This window comes from Urocitellus parryii, chromosome 3 (assembly GCF_045843805.1).
Source record: "Urocitellus parryii isolate mUroPar1 chromosome 3, mUroPar1.hap1, whole genome shotgun sequence".
NCBI lineage: Eukaryota > Metazoa > Chordata > Mammalia > Rodentia > Sciuridae > Urocitellus > Urocitellus parryii.
Genome location: NC_135533.1, coordinates 163,958,375 through 163,980,261, shown reverse-complemented (window position 1 = coordinate 163,980,261; position 21,887 = coordinate 163,958,375). Strand labels below are relative to the sequence as shown.

The following is a 21,887-nucleotide window of genomic DNA, read 5'->3' as shown; positions in this document are numbered from 1 at the left end:
AAACATCCAGGTTCAAAATAAGCCAAATGCAGGAGTCCAAACACATGGTAACCAGTCCTCCAGTATGAGAAGATGAAAACTGCTGGGCACTGGCCAAGTGCCAGTCAGGGACTGCAGTAGCTGTTGCCTGTACAGATTCGTGAACGCCATTTTTTTTTTTTAATGGAAGAACTAGAACATAGTGTTTGGTGGTGCACTGCTTTTTATCAGGCTGTTGATGGGTAAGAAAGGTCATGAATAGTACTAAGGATGAGGGTTCCTGTGTCAGACTGCCTGGCTTCTCATGGTGACTGTTTTTTCTTATTAAATGATGACTCTGGGCTATTGACCTTGTCTCTCCCAGTTCACTCATTTTTAAAAATAATGGTAATATAATCCCAGTGGCTCAGGAGACTGAGGCCGGAGGATCACTAGTTCAAGGCCAGCCTTGGCAATTTTGCAAGGCCTTAAGTGACTCAGAGAGACCTTTTCTTTAAATAAAATATAAAAAAGGGCTGGGGATGTGGCTCAGTGGTTAAGCACCTCTGGGTTCAATCCCTGGTACAAAAAAAAAAAAGTCCATGACATGGGTACAATAATGGTGTTTCCATCACAGGAAAGTAGAAATAAAGACAATCTCATTGTTGGGAGGATTAAGTAGGACCTGCCATTCTGGCATAGTAATCACTCAGTAAATGTTCACAGATACTTTTAATTGATTCTTGGAAATTAAAGCCCATAGGAGCATATTTAATATAAACCAGATTTGAATACGACTAGTGTGTTTTTAATTCAATAAAATATGTTTAAAAGGAGTGATTTTCTTTAGGGAGAACCTAGAAGTTAGTAATAAAGCATCAATAACTTCATGCCAAGATATCCAAAGCTGTCAGGAATTCATTAAGTATCACAAGCTGTTGTAGTACCAAGGAGACTTTCGTGACTAATGCCCCATGTTAAGTGACATTTTGCACGGTGATTTTTACAAGTTAGTACAGTTATGCTTGAACTGCACAATCCCCACCATGAAGCAGACAACATAGGTTTTTCACCTGGGAAAAGTGAGCTGCAGGAAGGTTAAATGCTTTGCCCCAAGTTCATTCGGAGCATTGTTGACTGTCCACACTGAAACCCTCATCTTCTAACTTCTCCACCTCCAAGGCTTTTACAGACCCTCCAACAACTTCCTTCCTATTCCTCCCACGTCCTTGAGGAGTGGAACTGAGTAATGGTGACATCCCCCAAACATCAGTTGCCTCCCATGATTTAACTGCTTTATCTGATCCCTGATTGGCCCCAAAGGGGAAGACATTAGGACAGAGTCTCATTTTGCACACCATAATAACGAGCAATTTATTCCATATAGTTTAATATCCAAACAGGTAAAATTGGGCTTCACTCAAAAGATGATTAAGCACCATACCTGGATCAATGGCTTCTCCATCAAACATGGTCTCGTACACAATGGTTTCCTTTGAAAAAGCACAGATAGTTAGCAATAAAGTTGGGTTGATAAAATTAGTTTTGATACGTGTTGAATTCTTTGAGCAGATGACTTCTTATAAATTACCTTATCTTTCTAATCTGTAGAGTGCTCAGCCTAGGGACCAAAACTTCTGGGTGTGCCTATCTCCTCCCAATCCCATTCCTCACATCAGTCTATTTGCCATGACCCCTGTTAACTCTGGTCTTTTTTTTTTAATTTCCCACATTTTTTGGGCTGGGGGTACCAGGGATTGAACTCAGGGGTGCTTAACCACTGAGCCCCATCCCCAGCCTTATTTTGTATTTTATTTAGAGACAGGGTCTCACTGAGTTGCTCAGTGCCTTGCTGTTGCTGAGGCTGGCTTTGAACTCACAATCCTCCTTCCTCAGCCTCCCGAGCTGCTGGGATGATAGGTGTGCACCACCACGCTGGGCTTACTGCCCACATTTTTTATTGATGCACAATAGTTGTACATAAAGGTGGGATTTGTTGTTACATATTTATACAAGCACACAATATAACAATATAATTTAGCCAACATTATTTTCTAGTATTTTCTCTTCTCTTGTTCCTCCCCCTGGTCCCTTTTCTCTCTTCTACTGATTTCCCTTCCATTTTCATGAGATCTTTTCAGTTTCTCTTTTTTTTTTAATATGAAATTTCATCTTGATGAGAGGTACTACAGGTTACCCTGTGCCACTCCCCCAAATTCATACATTGACATTCTAACTCCTAGTACCTATGGACATCACTCCATTTGGAGAGAGTGTGTTTAAAGAGTAAAATGAGGTCCTGGAGGCAGAGCTTAATCCAATACAGAAAATGTTTTTATAAAAAGAGGAGATCAGGACGCTAAAAGCAAAACCATCCTCACAGACATGTGAGGACTCAGCCAGAAGGCAGCTCTCAGCAAGCTGAGGAGAAAGGACTCAGAAGTACCAAACCTGCCCAACACCTTGATCATGGACTTCTAGCATTGGGAACCATGAGAAATAAAGTTCTGTTGTTTAAGCCACCCAGTCTGATATTTTGTTACAGCAGCTCTTAGCAAACTAATACAGGTGGTGAGGTGGCATCCATTTCCTAAGGGAAGAGACAGGGGAAAGAAGCCCTGAGTGAGAACAAGCTCATGAGACAGTGTCACAGTCAGTAAAGATTCAGGTAAAAAGGTCCGTAGAGGCCAGTGGAGAGAAAAATTAGAGGTGAAAACTAAAAATGCCCTTCTTTTCTAGCCTACATTTATTTTTCCTAGAACCAGTCTTACCCTGCTACACTTGGTTATGTGAATTATTCAATGAATACGACTCAGCCAGTTTGAAAATGATTTGTGTGCTCTAGGGCACAGATTTCCCATCTGCTTAAAAACTCAAAGGTTGAAGAACTTATTCAGCTCTATCACATATATAATTTATTTTCAAATATTGCTTTTATTTTTAACTAATGATGAAAGGTGCAGGATTTCCATTATCTAGAGTTGTTCTGGCTGCAGAAACAGATAAATTGAAATGATGTTATTTCCTTTCTCTGATGCTTGTGTCAATTTACCATATGTCTATATGGAACCTCCGTTTGCACAACAACTGTGAGGAAAATGTAGCATGTTTTTTTTTAACCATAGAGGGATCACAAAAATGCACTTACTGTTAACACTTCTAATTTTTTACTTCTGCTCCCTGTAATGATCTTTTCTTTCTGATTACTATCCCCTGTTCCAAAACAAATAAATAAAAACAGGTATCTGGTGAGAGGCACGTTAAAAGTCACACAATTTAAGGATAATTGTGTAACAATGAGCAATCTATATCTTACCTGCAATATACTTCATTCGTCTGTAGAGAAAGAAAATTTGACAAAATATCAGCTTTATTATGCTAACACATGGTGAAAAAAATCGATTTCATTCAATAGTCAGCACATGACTATTATTACATCATCCTATATTCCCAGGAAAAAAATGAAATATTCTATGAGGAATAATAAAATGGTCTGCATCAACTACCACTACACACTTAATACACCATCAATAAGTTCTATTTAGTTAATGAAAATTCAGTTCCAACTCTAATTTTGAAGCTATGATATTTTGTACCCTGAGGAACTCTTTTTGGATAATGATAAAAGCAGCTTCATTCTATATATTTTTTGGATTTTTCTGTTCAGCTTCAAACAGATGGAAAGACACACAGATGCTCAGAGAGGATACCTGCATGGATTACCCATCCTAGGCTCACTCCCAGCAATGGTCAAACAGCTGTCCATCAAAGTACTTGCAAAAAAAATAATAAGGGAGAGTTGTTTCTTTCTAAATGTATTTGTTTAAAACATCTTCCCACTGAAAATCTGTTGCAAATGTTCTATGATATAATTCAATAATTTGTTGTTACTAAAAAGAAAGGTTCCCCAACTGTTTCTGGGATGGAGTGGGTTTGGGATCATTGGTGAAAAGGGTTTTGTATCCCAAATGCTTTCCTCTGTGCCCCACAAAAGCAAAATTAGACAGAGCCCTCAGATTGGAGATCATCGAACCTCAATTGATTTTAACTCTTCATATCAAAAAGTTAGAAAGAAAAAAAAATCACATACTTGGATCTGGACTTGGAGACTTCTTTGGTCATTAAATGACAGCACTCCATAATGTTTCCATATCTCCAAAGCAGAAAACACACCCAGGAAACCAATCCAGCAAAGAAAATAGCCATCAGAGTGAAGATGAAAGGAATGTACCAGTCCTCGGATTTGTATGTGTTGATAGCTGTGTACACAATGGTCAGACCTTTTCTTTGCTGGGAAAATTATTTCAAAGCAAACAGAGCATTAGTTGGTGTTTTCAGAGAGCATCTGTTCACACACACAGTAGCATCCACACAGAGCCATAATTGCACACAGACAGTGGGGTATTGACTCAGGCATACTTATTTTTACACTCCACAGGTGATACTGAGAAATACCACAACATAAAGAAGCCACCCAATTAAGAATATAAAGACTTGAATTGCTCAGCCATAAAGAAGAATGAAATTATGGCATTTGCTGGTAAGTGGGTGGAACTGGAGACTATCATGGTAAGTTAAATAAGTCAGTCCCAAAAAACTAGAGGCAGAATGTTCTCTTGGATACGTGGATGCTAATACACAATGGGAGTGGGGTAGAAGTTCATTGGGTGAGACAAAGGGGAATGAAGGGAAGGGAGGGGGATGGGAATGGGAAAGACAGTGGAATGAATGGGACAGAACTTTCCCATGTTCATATAGGAACACACCACCAGGGAAACTCCCCGTCATGTCCAACCACAAGTTAGACCCCATGTATGTAGATACGTCAAAATGTACTGTACTGTCTTGTATAACCAAAAAGAACAAATAAAAAAATTTTAAAGACTTGAGCTGCCTTCAGTGACCATTCTGTGATCCTAAATAAACCATTTCTCTTTTTGCCCTCAGTCTTCCCATCCATAAAAGGGGGCTGAACTAGATGGTATCTGAGGTCCTTTTAGGTTTACATGCCCCCCATTATCTGCTCCACATCTAGTTAACCCTTTTATGCAGTTCAAAGGCCAGTATATCTCGAAAATCATATATTCTGGTGAAAAGATTTACCACCTTTTTTTTTGCTTCTATTTCAGAGGATAGAAGACAATAAAATATACCCTACACTGCTCAACAGAATAGACTTCACCTTGGGTGTCTCAGAAGCCATTCTGGAATTCTATGGAAACACTGCATATCTATTTTTTAAATGATAAGATACTAGAGGGTCTGCTAAGCTTCACAGGGTTGAAGATGTGATGAGCAGATGAATATATGCCATGTGGTACTGTCCTGGCACTCTGTAGGTTCCCATGACCATGACGGTGCATAGCATGGCTGCTACAGAATAATCATTTAAGGTGCCTATTTGCTGAGAATTTAAATTGATAAAATTCATTGAAATTCACTGAATATCGGGCTTTTCTGGTAGGCAGAACTTTCAGATAATTCAGACACAATTAGCTGCTTAGGGGTCCTCTATGTACCATATGAGGTATACCATATGCCATTATCACAAATTCTTTTCCACCCATCTCGTTTATATGAACAGGTGCACACTGTAAAATGTGGCCCAGGTGGTTGGATGGGGGCAGAGCTTTCGAGTGGAAAGGCATTTGGGGGAAGGTGTTGCCCTGATCAGACTTCTAACCTTCCTAAATAAAACTGGAATTTACAGTACAGTATTTTCTGCACAGAGACTCAAATTCTGTAACTCTTTACTTCAGAACTTGTTGGGGGAGGTGGTGTATTGGCTCTTGTCACATAAATATCTATAATAGCAGTGCCTGTCCTGGGCTTGCTGGATTTGCCGTATTTCAGATTGTCATCAATTACGTGCACCACAAGATGGTACTGCCGCCGCGGTTCAGCTCCAGACTCAAACTTAAAAGGATTCTTCACGATCAATTTTGGAGTATTTGAACCTCGAATTGGATCAAATCCAAAGTGATGGTTCTCATTTCCTTTTAAAAGGGATAATTGAAAAATCAGAATCATATTAAGATACATTGATCTCCTCAAGCGACTTTAAATTAGTATTTTAACCCCATAGGGGTTAAAATAAATTTCCATTGTATCCTGAATTCCCAAATCTATACATGGCTTTTAACAAAACTGAGATAAAAATAAGCAATAAACGTAGTTGGTTAGAGAATACATTTTCAGGTTAAGATCATAAGTCTGATGTCCACACATGGCTAGCAAAGCTCATGCTAATGTCTAGCAATCCCACCTACCTTATTCCTCTTCCTTAATCTTCTACTCAGAGCTATTTCATTTATACGTCTATCTAGGTCAGTATCAAATGAACCAGTCAAACCACAGAGTATCTATAGATTCCCCTAAGTTGAAGTCTTCCCTATGGCCTTGGGGACATTTTTATAAACAAGATGCACATGGTCCCTTTCTTCATGGAGCTTATTAAGTTATGAAGCAAGGGGAATAGATATCAAAGTAGTCCTCTTAATTAATTGGCAATGTGTTTACTGATCTCCAGGGCTCCTGTTCTTTTAGACAAATGAGACAGATGTGGCCTCTGTGCTTTAAATTGGTCTCTTTTTTATGATGGTTCACAGTAGCAAGTAACTTTTTTTTTTTTTTTTTTGGTACTGGGGATTGAACTCAGGAGCACTCAACCACTCAGCCCCATCCCCAGCCCTATTTTGCATTTTATTTAGAGACAGGGTCTCACTGAGTTGCTTAGCATTTTGCTGTTGCTGAGGCTGGCTTTGAACTCGAGATCCTCCTAGCTCAGCCTCCCACACCACTGAGATGACAGGCATGAGCCACCATTTCCAGCCCAAGTAACTTTTTTTATAGGACTTACTGTAGTTCATAATTTTATAATTGTTGCAGTTACTACTAGTTTAATAAGAAATGAGTGACATAAAATAGATCCTTATCTGTCTTGGATATTCTGTGTACCCATTTCCCAGCACAATGCCTGATATATCATTGGTTTCAGCAGATGTCTTCCACAGAAGACAAGATAGTGACTAAAGTTGATTTAGATCTGTGCAAATCCAGCAATTATATACCCCCAAACATCTATCCTAATGGACTTGTCGCTTCCAAGGGAAGGTGACGGCTCTTCTCAGTCAGCACCATGGACAGCGGACTTAGCTCCTAGTGCAACCCTTAGCCTTTCCCAAGCAAAGTACTTTGTGGTCAAAGTATCCATGAACTCACTGATACTCCCATTACAGGAAGAAATAAGTTAGATATGTAGAAGTGAAAGTGAGTCCTTGAGGAAACTTAATGCTATAAGTATAAACTTAGTCATTTCTAGGGTTATGTATCATGCCTTACACAATATAACTCATGTCAATTTGACAAATGCACATGATTAAAAGAAATAATTAAATCATCCACCAGAAGCTATCTCAAAGCGCATTTCGAAATCTTGTGAATCTCTGTCGTGACAGCTCAGTTTGAAGCCATTGACGTTTGTCCCAGCAACAACGTTGTCAAAAATGATGGCCTTAGAGAGATAGGGTGTGCAGACAGGTGCTTCATCATTCTCATCTTCGATGTCAACCGTGACCTGTCAGGCGATGGAGAGAGAAGAAACATCACATCCACATCGTGTGACTGTTTGTGCACAAAATCAGAAATAAGCATCTGGGTAGAGACAGATCATTTGGTATTATTAAATTAAAAAGTCTAGAATTTTGAGTTTGCAGAAATGCTCCTGCAGATTTGGATTCTGGCTGTCAATCAACTAGTCAGAGGTTTATTATTTCCTGGGTCAACTGTGACATTCAGTGTAGCCATTAGGGAGAGATGCGGGCTCATTAGAGGAGCCTTCGGAAGGCTCGCAAATTATGTAAATGATGACAAAAGGAAAGCTAAAGAACACTGCCTTGAAAAGTTGTAATCCCTTGAATGCTTTAAATAGCTATGCTTAATGGCAAACATCTTTCTTAATGAAGAGCCTCCTCTTCACTCTTCCTTGAAGCCTGGTTTATTTTATTGGTAACAATACGATCACTTCAAATATGCTCTGACCTTAATCAGAAGATGCTATCAATCTTTGCTTAATTAAAACACTATACACCAGGAAACTAACTTACCTAGGAAAAGATCAAAATATCAAGGATTTTAAAATGTCAGTGATCGAATGAATGCTAGTCAACCTAGAAAGGTTACCTGCCCACCTCTCAGATGACTCATAACTTTCTCACTGACATTCGCAGAAGAATCCCGGGTGTGCCTACATTTGCAAGTTTTATCTTTTCAAAAATGTTTTCTGGAATGTTTTCACCACGCAGCTAAATTCTTAGGGAGTCACTCATTCTTTAATGTTGCTTCTATAGGTTGAATACCTGTGTATCTTATTTAGTGTGAGATATTATAAGTAGAGGATTTTAGGGATATTTCTGTGATATAATAAAAATGACACTGGACTTGGACTTGGAACAGAACTCTTGATTGAAACCTGGGTCACCCACTAGCTTCTTTATTTGGTGTAAGCGGCTTAACCTTGCTTTTATCAACTTTTAAATACAAGGTGTGTGTGTGTGTGTGTGTGTGTGTGTGTGTGTGGTTTTCAGATGCTTACTTCTTTTTCATTTGTTCTAATTAATTATACATGACAATAGGATGCATTTTGACACATTGTACACATACAGAGCACAACTTCTCCTTCCTCTGGCTGAACATGGTGCAGAGTCACACTTATAGAGTAATCATACATGTTTATAGGGTAAAATGTCCATCTCATTCCATTGTCATTCCTACTCCCAACACCCCCTCCCCTCCCCTAACTCCCTTCTGCCCAATCCAAAGTTTCTGCATTCTTTCCTATCCCTGCCTCAATTATGGATCAGCATCCACTCATCAGAGAAAACATTTGGCCTTTGGTTTGGGGGGAATTGTCTTATTTTGGCCTGATATTCTCCAGCTCCATCCATTTACCTGCAAATACCATAATTTCATTCTTCTTTAAGGCTGAGTAATATTCCACTAAAACACAAAATCTTAATCCCTACCATCCTATGACTGGCTGGGGGCACAAATTCATTCCTTTCAATGAATATTGATTCAACATTTTCTATGTGTCAAGCACTGGCCTAGACATAGAAGCTACAGAAGTGAACTGAACAAAGTCTCTGACCTCTAGTGGTAGAGGCAAAGCAATAAACACACTTAGCAACTCTATTAGACAATGTCATACAGTAACTGACGCTACACGGTCCAGGATATGGAGAACAGCTAACGAGAACTAAGGTGAGACGGTGTTCAGAGAAGGATTTGTTTTTGACCCTTTCTCCTGTGTGTGTGTGTGTGTGTGTGTGTCTGTGTGTATGCATGCGCACGAACGTTCATGCAATGGGAGGTTTACTGGGTGTTCTACTCAGGGGTACTCTAGGACTGAGTCCCGTCCCTTTTAATTTTATTTATGCATTTATGCATTTGTTGAGATGAGATCTCACGAAATTGCTATGACTGGCCTCAAAGTTGTGATCTTCCTGCCTAGGCTTCCCAAGTCACGAGGATTAGAGGAGTGCACACCACCCCACCCACCTCCCAGCTCCTATTTCTTCCCGAGTTCCCCATATTTGATATTTGTCCTTTAAGCAAGTATGAACTCATGAAGTACATAGTATTGATGGTGCGGTTTTTGCTTTGCATCAAAGATATCACATTACAAATACATTTTTAAATATTTTCAGTTGTAGATGAACACAATACTTTTATTTATTTATTTATTTATTTTTCTGTGGTGCTGAGGATCAAACCCAGTGCCTCGCATGTGCTAGACAAGCACTCTACCACTGAGCTACAGCCCCAGCCCCGACAAATCTTTTCTGTTCCTATTTTTCTCACACAATGCCCTGTCTGTTCTTTCTATACTGCCATTTCCAGAACTAGTTTGCTATTTCTTCTTGATTCTTAGTACTCCCCAGTATGTATCTATTACTTATTCTTTCCCCTAATGATGAGCACATGGATTGCTTCAAATTTCCACCATTACACACAATGTAAAAGGCCTTTACCTACAGGTTTCATTGGGGCAGAGATATTAAAGTGATCATGTGAGCCATGAAGGATACGCTTTACAGTCTTAGTGTGTTTGAGAAACATCAAGACGTTCACATGGCTGGACTGGAGTAAGTAAGAAGGAAGAGAGCTAGGAGCTGGTTTTAGTCAGCTTTTTTCACTGTTGCAACTAAAAGACCCCAACCAGAACAATTGTAGAAGAGGAAAAGTTTATTTGGGAGCTCACAGTTTCAGAGGTCTCCGTCCATAGGCAGCAGGCTTCATTCCTCAGGGCTCCAGGGGAGGCAGGACATCATGGAGGAAGAGTGTGGTGGAGGGAAGCAGCTCACATGGTGACCAGGAAGCAGAGAGAGACTACACTCTCCAGAGACAAATAGAGACCCCAAAGCTACGCCCCCAATGCCCCCTCCTCCAGCCACACCCACCTGCCTCCAGCCACCACCCAGTTAATCCCATCAGGGGTTCATTCACAGGTTGGGTTAAGGCTCTCACAACCCAGTCATGTCTCCTCTGGACCTTTTTGCACTGTCTCACACGTGAGCTTTTGGGGGACACCTCACATCCAAACCATAACTAGAGCTGAAGATGAAGAGGCAGCCAGAACCAGGTACAGTGCTGAATACCTGTAATCCCAGCAACTCAGGAGGCTGAGGCAGGAGGACAGAGAGTTTAAAGCCAGCCTCAGCAAAAGCTAGGCGCTAAGCAACTCAGTGAGACCCTGTCTCTAAAGAAAACACAAAATAGGTCTGGGAAGGTGGCTCAGGGGTCAAGTTTAATCCCCAGTATCCCCCCGTATCTCCCCAAAAAGAGGTAGCTAGAAGCTAGATCGTACAACCCCACAGATCTTGCAAATGAAGTTAGGGCCTTGCTAAGTGCAATGGGGAACCAAAGGAGAGGTTTGAGAAAGAGGTGATTTGTCTTTGAAATGGATCCCTATGGTGACTGTACGCAGAGTAGAACGGAAGGGCACACAAAGAACTGGGGGACTCACGTGTTGAGCCTGCTACACTAGACCAGGTCAGGACGATGGTGACATAACCAGGTGTCATAGTTTGGATGTGAGGTGTTCCCAAAAGCTCCTGTTAACGCAGGGCTTATCATAGGTAAAATAATATTATTTGATTGAGAGAGCTATAACCCAATCCCTTCTTCCTACCTTGAATAGACGGACCTGATGGGATGGGAACTAAAGTAGGTCGTCACTGGGGATGTGTCCTGGAAGGGTGCATCTTCCCTGTGGCCCTTCCCCCCGCCCCTCTGCTTCTGGGCCCCACCACGAGCTGAGCATCTCCCCTCCGGGGTCCCATCTCCTCTCTCTTTCTCTCTGCTTCCTGTCCGCCATGATATTCTGCCTCAGCTTGGGCCCAGAGCCATGGTGTTGGCCATCTGTGGACTGAGAACCTCTGATCCCATGAGCCAAATTAAACTTTTCCTCCTCTGAGTTGATCTTGTCAGGTATTTTGGTCACAGTGATGCAACCTACTGCTAACACACCAGAATTTTAGCAGTAGACGGGTGGGAGGTAGGAGGATTCGGGACATTTTGAAAGTGGAGAGGATAGAATTGGTGGCTTTCTTGGAGAATTCAGAGTACCTGATGGTGATGAAGAGTCCAGACTTAATCCTACCTCTTTGAACCGAGTTCCCTTGGATATACTACTTAACTTCCACACCTTGGGAACAAAATTTATCCATCTGTGAATAAAGAGTATCAGAAATCACCCCCATGGAATGGGATTGAGGAATAAATGAAATGATCAAGGGCATATCATAATACTTGGTGTTTATTAGATTCTTAATAAAAAGTGGATGGGTCAATGGTGGTGGTGGTGACGATAGATCCCCAAACTTTGGAAACTACAGACCAGTCTCCCTTTCCTGAACTCCTCTGTATCATTGGCTTGGCATTTGCTACGGGCTCTTTAACTTTTCATGTATTAAAATTTTAAGCTCCCCATAGGCATTCAGGTTACCCTAGGCTTCTTTGTAAACCAAGTTATTGTTTGTAGAGTAAACACCCAATAAATATTCATTAAAAGGAAGAGGGAATGAACATGTCCCTGCTTTGCATTTAGGCAAAACATAAATTCTTTTTATCAGAACAGAGCCACTTGAAATTTTTTTATTCGATCTGCTTTCCCTTCTGCTCATGCGTAATAAGTGAATGATAATTGCCGGTGGTGTCATTCTATACTATTTGGGGAGTTCATAAATGTCTACTGGAAAAACTGCCACAGGCAGTTCACTCTCCTAGGTATCATCCCGACACGACTAAGCCACATAATTCCAGCTTCGTGACTGTAACTCAGTCCCTGCAAAAGTCACTCTAATTGTTGACGTGAATAGATCTGGTGTTTTTCTCACCATGACACACATAAAACCAATAACCACAAAAACAGAAATCCAGGGGCCTCTGTACAGTGGGGGGTGGAAAGGTACAGTGACTCACCAGGCCACACAAGGCTCTCATAATTCCTTCATCGTACTCTGTCTCTTCTCCAGTGACAAAACCTTGTAGTGATTAATAACACACACCACACAGTAAATTCAGCAGCACTCACTCCTGGTGTCTTCCAAGAGTCCTTTAATGTTGCTACAGTAATTTAGAGGCCCACACCTTCCCTCACTCGAAGGCCAAGGGAATGCACCAGGATTAACCACTGTCATTGTCAGCATCACCCTCACTAAGAAGTAGTCTGGGTTGAGTGTGGTTCTAGAAACTTTGTGAGTATCCTCAGGGATGTTTCCTGAACTCTGTGCCTTGGTTTCCTCATCTATCGGGTGGAAATGATCATAATATTGCCTGCCTTAGACATTTAGGATGAGGATTAAGTAGATCTGTATATGGAGATGGAGATGACCTACTCCTAGAACAGGAACTGGCCCATGCTCAGTGCTCAAGGCATATTTGCTATAAGTATCAGTTCACTGATGCAGTTAGAAGGACAGGAGTTAGTATGTCCTTCGTTCTCAACCAAGTCTCTGACTTCAATCACAACATGCACAGTTTCAAAGGAATCAAGAGAGTGAAGAGAGAACCTACAGAAAGGGGGAAAAATCCTTCCAGTTACTCTTCTGAAGGGGGATTCATATCCAGAATATACAAAGAACTCAAAAAACCTCAATGCTAGGAAAAGAAAAATGAACAAATGGGTCAAAGAACTAAATAGAAACTTCTCAAAAGAGGAAATACAAATGGCCAGCAAATACAAAAAAAAAATGTTCAGCCTCTCTAGCAATTAGAGAAAGGCAAATCAAAACTACACTAAGATTTCATCTCGCCCCAACCAGAATGGCAATGATCAAAAACACCAACGATAATAAATGCTAGAGAGGATGTGGGGAAAACGTCTATTCATATATTGCTGGTGGGAGTGTAAATTAGTACAACCATTCTGGAAAGCACTGTGGAGACTCCTCCAAACACTAGGAATGGAACCACCATCCAACCCAGCTATCCCACTCCTCAGTATATACCCAAAAGAACTAACTAAACTCAGCCTATCACAGTGATACACCTAGTTCAATGTTTATAGCAGCACGATTCCCAATAGTCAAATTGTGGAATCAACCCAGATGCCCATCAACAAATGAATGGGTCAAGAAATTGTGGCATTATCTACACAATGGAGATGGACTCAGCCAACTAAAGAAGAATGAAATCAGGGCATTTGCTGATAAATGGATGGCAATGGAGAAAATCATGCTACTACGTGAAATAAGCCAGACTCAGAAACCAAGAGCTGAATAATTTCTCTTATATGTAGAAGCTAGAGAAAAATGAGGGAAAGAAGGTGGCAGGAAAGGAGCTTGGATATCATAAAGATTTAGGAGAGATTGGTAGAGGAGGAAGAGAACAAGGAGGAGGGAGGGGGGAGGGGAAAGGGGTAGAAATACGGAATGAAATGAACAATTGCTTGTCGCCTACATATACAAATGTACCAGGAGAATTTCACCTGTTCATATACTCAGAAAATAATAACCAGAAATAAATAAATAAAGGAGTGAAAGGAAGATCAATAGAAAAGAGGACGGGGGGAGGAGGAAAGAGAAAGGTCAGGGAGGAGGGGGATTGAAATCAAATTCCTTGCATGTGTCATTTTGTCAAAATGAACCCAAATACCATGTTTAATTATAATGCTATTAAAAATATAAATAAATAAATAAATAAATAAGACAAATGCAAAGGTTCTAGAACCTTCGAGAAGTGGGAGACATTTGTAAGCTTCTCCATTCCCAGTGGCTATTCTGATTGGACCATTCCCACTGGAACAAATGAGAACATAATCATCTCTCTACTTACTGTGGTCACTCCTGTGCGAGGATGAGCTGGGTCACAGTCCACGGCTTCCACGGTGAGGTTATATTGCTTCACAGACTCATAGTCCGGCTGTGTGGTGAGTTCGATCATTCCAGAGAGAGGGTGAATCCAAAATCTCTGGACCACCTGGATGCCTCCCTTGGATATCTTGTAGGTCAGACAGTTGGGTGGGTAGTCTTCATCAATGGCGGTCACTCTTCCAACTTTGTGGAAGGCTGCCAAGAACGTTGCAGAGGGTTCATTCTTCTTAGGCACAGGCATTACCCTCAAAAGTGGAACCTGCCATTGATCTCCACGGACAGTTTCTCAATGTGAAAATATCCATGGAGATAGTTTCATTGGACATGAAATGTGTTTGAAGACTCCACCTCTACGTGATAGGAGTCACGTTTAGAGAGAGTCTGTGGCCACTTTAAATCATGTGGCATAAGTCAAATGATCTGAGTTTAAAAAATAGCATAATACTACTAAGCTTAGTTAATCTTAGTATTATGCTAAGATTAGCATCAGACACTGGTTCACAGAGTAGGCTCTTAAACCAGAAATCAGAGGTTCCAAATCTCAGCCCTGTCCCTTGGGAGTATAATTCATTGGCTACTTCTATAACCTCTCTGGACTTCATATTCTTCATTTACAAATTGGGAATAACAACAGTATCTTTCATACAGACTTGTCCTGAGGAATGAATGAGTTAAATAAAACCCTCAGGGTAGTGCCTGGTACACGGTAATATACTAAATAATTAGATAATGATTCATACACATTCTCTCGTTGAATCTTCTCAACAGCTTGGCAATATATATACTACTACTATCTCCATTTTACGGTTGCCACATAATCCTCCCCTCAGGACTGTAACTTGGTCCACGTGAAAGTTCTCTGGTGGTGACTGCACCTGTTCTTTTACTTTGAGAGCATGCTCAGGCTTGCTGGTTGAAAGACAAGGGAGGAATGCATGATCCCAATCACTCCCAGACAAAGCCAGGACAGACAAAGCCAACTCTCACAATTTTGAGCAAGTCCCAGAACATGGGCTTATTGCTGTATTGCTCTGATTTTTGTGGAGTTTATTGTAGAGCACACTGGTGGTAATAGATTACAGTTAGGCTGGGTTTACCTCCAATCACTTTCCATTTAAATCATAAACTCCAGAGCAGATACTTTGCATTCTCCAGTTAGTGAAATACCTCTGAACAGTGTTTGGCTAGCCCACGGATAGAAACGTAGGACATTTGGGCTGCTAATAATCAAGAATAAAGAATGTTAGACCCTGTCTCTAAATAAAATAGAAAAAAGGGCTGTGGATGTGGCTCAGTGGTTCAGTGTCCCTGGGTTCAATCCTCAGTACCAAAAAAAAAAAAAAAAGCATAAAAAATTGTGATGAAGAAACCATTTCATGAGCTGTCTCTACCATCTTGGAGCTCATGGATTTCTTTCTCTGATGGCCTCCTTTTGCCAAGATTTGTGAGTCTTTGACAATGTGCATAATTTAAGCAAGAATTGACCACTCAAGACACCAAGAACAGAGAAAACACATTCATGAAAAAGAATGTCTTATATGGCGATTCCAGAGTATAAACAATCCAACCTGTTGCTTGTTGGAAATGACCATCATTAAGAGGAGGGAGTCACCACTGACACAAGACCACACAGAAGAGGGCACAGGTGAAATGGCCATCTCTATTCATAGTCCTGGCTAACATTGGAGCCATTTTCACATTAATACCTGGTTAAGTATAATGAGAAGCTTATTCTTCCGTAGGTGTAAAATTAACCTTTCAATAAAAATGGAAAGTTATCTTGAGCATCTTTAGCTGAATTTTAAAATAGAGTAATTATGAAACCTTGTAACTCTGCCAAACTTCCTCATCAAAAACTGCTGGAAATGAAATAAGTTTTCCCTTGTGACTCACAACCCGGAGTGACTTAATTTTCATGTGTTTTCTTCTAAATCATTACTGATAAAAAATTTATTTTTGCCTATGCCAACTCCCCTCCAGAAGTTTTCTTTCAATTTATCACATACCATCAGAACGTTTTTCATTTTTCCTTAAAATGTTGCTGATTCCCATAATTTTATTAAGGGAAAAAACTTCATATATATCTCAAGACACATCTAGGTCCCCAATGCTAATAAATTCAGTGTGAGAAAAGACTCCCACCTTAATGAATTTTTAAAATGTCTTCAAGATCTATAGGCTAAATGTTTGATATTCTGAGTAGTCTGTGTTCAAAGTGGTTTTAAATTTGCAATTTACTCCTCAGAGCAAATCACCACTAAGTTCTGATGATCCTCTGATAAATAGCTCCTTGGAAAATCAACACGATGCTAATTTCATTCAGTTTATGTACTCTGGTGGGAAAGGTGGAGGAATTTCTTGGGGGTGGGGGGTGCAGGGGTACTGGGAATTGAATCAGGGGCACTTGACTACTGAGCCACCTCCTCAGCCCTACTTTGTATTTTACTTAGAGGCAGGGTCTCACTGAATTGCTTAGGGCCTCACTAAGTTGCTGAGGCTGGCTTTTAACTCATGATCCTCCTGCCTCAGCCTCCCTAGTAGCTGGGATTACAGGTGTGCACCACCATACCTGGCAAGAAATTATTTTTAAGCAAGAAAAATATTTTAGCACATTGTACATCGTAGACACTCCATTCAGTAAATGTTACTGGTATTATTGTTATTGACAATGATAACATGGCTATTTTAGTATGTTTCCTGTAGTTAGCATACATAGAATTATTAGTCCTCAGCTCCTTGAGATAATTATTGTAATCTTCATCTTACGTAGAATTCTCAAAGGTATGTAGAGATTATGTGACTTGTCAAAGGTCATTTAACTAGTGGTAGCAGGGATAGATTTGAGTTCAATCCTATTGGACTCCAGTGTGATTTGATTCCAGTACACAACTAGTTCCATCCTTGAAGTACTGAAATCAAGCCTGGAGGATGCACCCTCCAGAGGTGCTGAGGATACATTCCTCTCTTAGATGTCAGAAAGTGTAGATGTCACTTCTGCTGCCCTTTCCAAATCAAATGCTCCCTGGTCTATGCTAACAAATATGTCCTCATTCATACCTTACTTACAACTGAGATAGATCCCTAACCATGATCTTGACTCCAGATCTAAAGTCTTGGAGCTCTACTGTAATTCATTTCCCTCCATATTTGTTATCCCATTCCCCTCACAACCTCTTATATGTAATTTTGTATAACAATGAGGGTCTCCCTCCAGGGAGGGGAGGGGAGGGGGATAGTAGAGGATAGGAAAAGTAGCAGAATACAACAGCCACTAATATGGCAGTATGTAAAAATGTAAATGTGAATGTGTAACCGATGTGATTCTGCAACCTGTATTTGGGGTAAAAATGGGAGTTCATAACCCACTTGATTCTAATGTATGAAATATGAGATGTCAAGAGCTTTGTAATGTTGTGAACAACCAATAAAAAAAATAAAAATAAAAAAATAAAAGGAGAATCTGATGAATCAAAAAAAAAAAAAATAAGGTCTTGGAGCTCAACTCTCAGAAGACTTTTAAATTGCATCAGAAATGACTGCATTGCCCCTACTTCTTTAGACCTGGCCCTAGTTTTGAGGCAAAAGAGAAGTGGAGTGAAATAAAGTTAATACTGTAGGTTTATCCCTTGCAAAAATCCTAGATCTGATCTCAAGGGAGTCTTTGGGGAAATCATCAGGATGATACATTGAAAATTCATTTGCTCTCTGAAGATGCTCCCTCATCTGCTTGCATTCTGGAAATTTCCATGGTCTGATTCTATCAATCATTCCCTTGAGATCTGATGGTGTTTCTTTGTGGATGCTTGTACATGATAGAAGCAAGGGAACTCTTACCTCCTGACGTTTCCAGAACGGAGAATGAATAGTGTGCAGCTTCAAACACGGGGCTGAAGTCATTGGCAGGAGTGATCTCCACGATGATTGTTACAGTGACTGTGAAATCGAACAGTGAACGGATAAATGCTTTGTTGTGGATAACGTCATTGCCGTTTTATTCTACAAACCAGCAAAACAGGCCCCAAGATGCAGGATTAGCAGAGGATTCTGAAACTACAACAGGATTCTCTTTGCTTACAAATGATCCCTGTTCCCAGACTGTGCTCTCTAGAGAATTCTAGTGCTAGCCAAAGCAATTTTGTCAAAAACATATAATGTGGGGCTGGGGATATGGCTCAAGCGGTAGTGCGCTCGCCTGGTTCGATCCTCAGCATCACATACAAACGAAGATGTTGTGTCCGCCAAAAACTAAAAAAATAAATAAATATTAAAAAATTCTCTCTCTCTCTCTCTCTCTCTCTCACTCTTTCTTAAAAAAAACATATAATGCACTACATTTCATATTCTATTTTATATAATAGATATGTGTGTCCATATGTATCATATACAATATACAAGTGCATAATTATATTTTATATATGTATAAATTTGGGGGGGTACCAGGGATTGAACCCACTGGCACTCTACTACGGAGCCACATCCCCATCTCTTTATTTTTTTCTTTGTTTTTAGTTTATTTTCTAACTTATATATAAAAATACACTTATTTTTACATATTAATGGAGTAGTATGTGCTTTTTAAATTTTATTTATTTATTTTAATTTGTTATATATGACAGAAGAATGCATTTCAATTTCAGAATGCATAGTACACATATATGTACTTGGGGTAATGATGTCCATCTCATTCCATCGTCTTTCCCATGCCCACTCCTTCCCTCCCCCTCCCTCCCCTTTGCCCTATCTAAAGTTCCTCCATTCCCCCCATGTTCCCCTCCCCACATCCACATTATGGATCAGCATTCACTTACCAGAGAAAACATTCGGCACTTGGTTTATTGGGATTGGCTTACTTCACTCAGCATAATATTCTCCAACTCCATCCATTAATGCTGAGTAATATTCCACCGTGTATATATACCACATTTTCTTTATCTATTCATCTACTGAAAGGCATCTAGATTGGTTCCACAATTTATCTATTGTGAATTGTCCAGCTCTGTATTTTTTTGTATTGAGACGGTTGCTTTGGACCTCACAAAATTGCTAAGGCTGGCTTTGAACTTGCAATCCTCTGCCTCAGCCTCCCAAGCAGCTGACTTTACAGGCATGCACCACCCAGCCCAGCTAGGATAAATTTTTTAATAAAAGTAAGAAAATAATTAACATTTACCATGCAAGGTCACTGACTTGACATTGGGATTATTGTCTTAGTATCACAGGCAAGAAACTCAGATTCACAAAATTAAGTCTGCAGCCAGTGGCCACAAAGCTAATAAGCAAATGAGTGGTTATTAGAACAAGATGTGTCTGCCAATATCTCCCAAAATATCTTCTCTGAGATGTTAATGTTTCAAATACAAAATCTTAAATTGAATAAAAAGATTTCTTTATGGCAAGACTTTTTAAAAGTTCCAATACACCCTTATAAATTTTGAATCCCCAGGTATACATAGCTCCACAAACTCTTTGACCATGGACTTCTCTCTTAGTAGTTTATCTTGTAGTATTTATGTTTTGAAAAATGCTTATATACATCTTCTCCTGAAAGTCCACATCATATATGGCAAACAAGAAAATATAATCTGGGACCCATAGAACTTTTGCATCAGGAAATAAAGAATGCCACAGATTTCCTGTTGCAAAAGTTCTATGGATCCCAGATTAAATTTTGGTATATCCCAGATACTTTGGTATATCTTATTACATGCTTTTTTTCAAGGGATAGAAGCTACAGCTTTCATCACAATCTCAAAGATGTCCATGACTCCCAAGAAAGCTCAGAGTGTTGTTCTATAAATAACATAATTACAGGTGATTTAGGTTAAAGTCTCTACATTTCCTTCAATAAATCCAATTTCCATGTTGCAAGAGCAGGTACCATTTACAGATCTGCTATCCTATGATTTTCCTGCAACCATAAAGACTCAACATTGTGCTAATTAGATGGCCCATAAAAACAGACTGAAGCACGTGTGTGGTGTTCCAAGCTCTCTTTATGAGCAGTTGCTGTGAATGTTTTGGGGTGTGAGGACTAGAGGGGATATGGATTTGTTACTGGGAGAGATTTATTTTCCTTTTCCAGATTGGGAAAAGGCTCAAATCTGGTGAGAGTGGCAAATTCTTTTTAGTTTGACCATAAGAATGAGTAGTAGCAAAGTACTCTGGACTAGACATAGATGAATGAAGGCAAGAGTGGTGGGAATCGGAAAGACAGTAGAATGAACTGAACGTAAGTTTCCTACGTCCATGTATGAACACACCACAGGGAAACTCCACAGCACGTACAATCACAAGAATGGGATCCTAATCAGAATACGTTATCCTCTGGGTATGTATGATATGTGAAAAGGTACTCTACTGACATATCTAAAAAGAACAAAGAAACAGGGACTGGGGTTGTGGCTCAGTTGTAGAGCCCTTGCCTAACGTGCAGGAGGCACTGGGTTTGATCTCAGCACCACATAAATGTAAAATAAGGATATTGGGTGCACCTAAAACTTAAGAATAAATTTTTTAAAAAGAACAAACAAAAAAAGAATGAGTAGCTACAAGAAAAAGCATCCATCCTGAAAGGGCAGTTGGGCTACGTAATAAACTGTGGCCTAAGACTCTGCTGTGGGGATCAGAGTGTCCACGTGAGAAAACCTCTGGGCACGCTGTCATGCTTAGGTCCGTGACTGCTGCACGTCACTTCTCCATAGCTGGGTAATTTAGGTCTACAAATCACCTTTTCAAATTCAACCCCACTAAAATACTCTACCAGTGAGTCAAGATGGATTGAAAGGGTCCTAGGTGTATCAACGGCCATTCAGCATTAAGTGCCCTTGGAATATATTCCACACTTCTAGGTCCATAAAAGACACAGCACTCTTTCCTTCTCAAGCCAACGATCCAGGCAACCACCACCAATGACTCAAAGTTGTCACAAGACAGGACACCCAAGTAAATGTCCCCCACAATCTAGGCTCTCCCTACCAAGCATTGTCAATCTACTGCTAAACCTGCGCTTGCACCAAAATATCCACCTCTTGGACATCCTTAATGCCAACCACCTGATGGATTGCTTGCTACCACACTTTCCAGGTACAAGGACAAGGCATCCTTCACATTAATGAAAGATGTAACCAAAAAATTTGAGAATCTCTATTTTCATAAATATCTTTGTAGCCAATGAATTCACTCCTAGACTGGTAATATGAGGTTGAACATGTAAATGGCCCTTTGAGGGGAACTTGATGTGTGTGCTCATGAGTTCAACAATAAGCAAAGAGAAGCAGGTGAGAGGCAGTGGACTGGCCTCCCCCACTCGCTAAGTACTTCTCTCTAAGTACTAAGTACTCCACTAGCTAAGTACTCCACAGCATGCAATTAAAATATGTATTAAACACTGGTTTGCAATTTATAAATGATGACTATTAAATCCTCCAAAATGCCAACCAAGGGTTTTATAGTCATAGAGTCTAGGTGAACTTAGTCTCAATACACCAAAGATTCATCCCACCCCAGGCTGGCCCAAAATGGTGGTGTAGTTACAAGAAAACTAAATGGCAGAGA

The 21,887-nt window shown here is 40.2% G+C and overlaps 1 protein-coding gene across 1 annotated transcript in view; it reads right to left on the bottom strand.

Annotated features, from left to right (window-relative positions):
* Positions 1 to 1,346: 1,346 nt before the first annotated feature.
* The window catches only part of LOC113189183 (cadherin-related family member 3-like), a 61,681-nt gene continuing 41,140 nt past the window's right edge, over positions 1,347 to 21,887 (bottom strand). The window contains exons 12-19 of the mRNA XM_077796472.1: positions 18,168 to 18,266; positions 14,296 to 14,528; positions 7,363 to 7,534; positions 5,713 to 5,954; positions 4,049 to 4,248; positions 3,275 to 3,294; positions 3,107 to 3,171; positions 1,347 to 1,451 (exon numbers count right to left, since the gene is read on the bottom strand). Coding sequence (XP_077652598.1) covers positions 1,347 to 1,451; positions 3,107 to 3,171; positions 3,275 to 3,294; positions 4,049 to 4,248; positions 5,713 to 5,954; positions 7,363 to 7,534; positions 14,296 to 14,528; positions 18,168 to 18,266 — 1,136 coding nt within the window. The remainder of the gene's footprint in view (positions 1,452 to 3,106; positions 3,172 to 3,274; positions 3,295 to 4,048; positions 4,249 to 5,712; positions 5,955 to 7,362; positions 7,535 to 14,295; positions 14,529 to 18,167; positions 18,267 to 21,887) is intronic.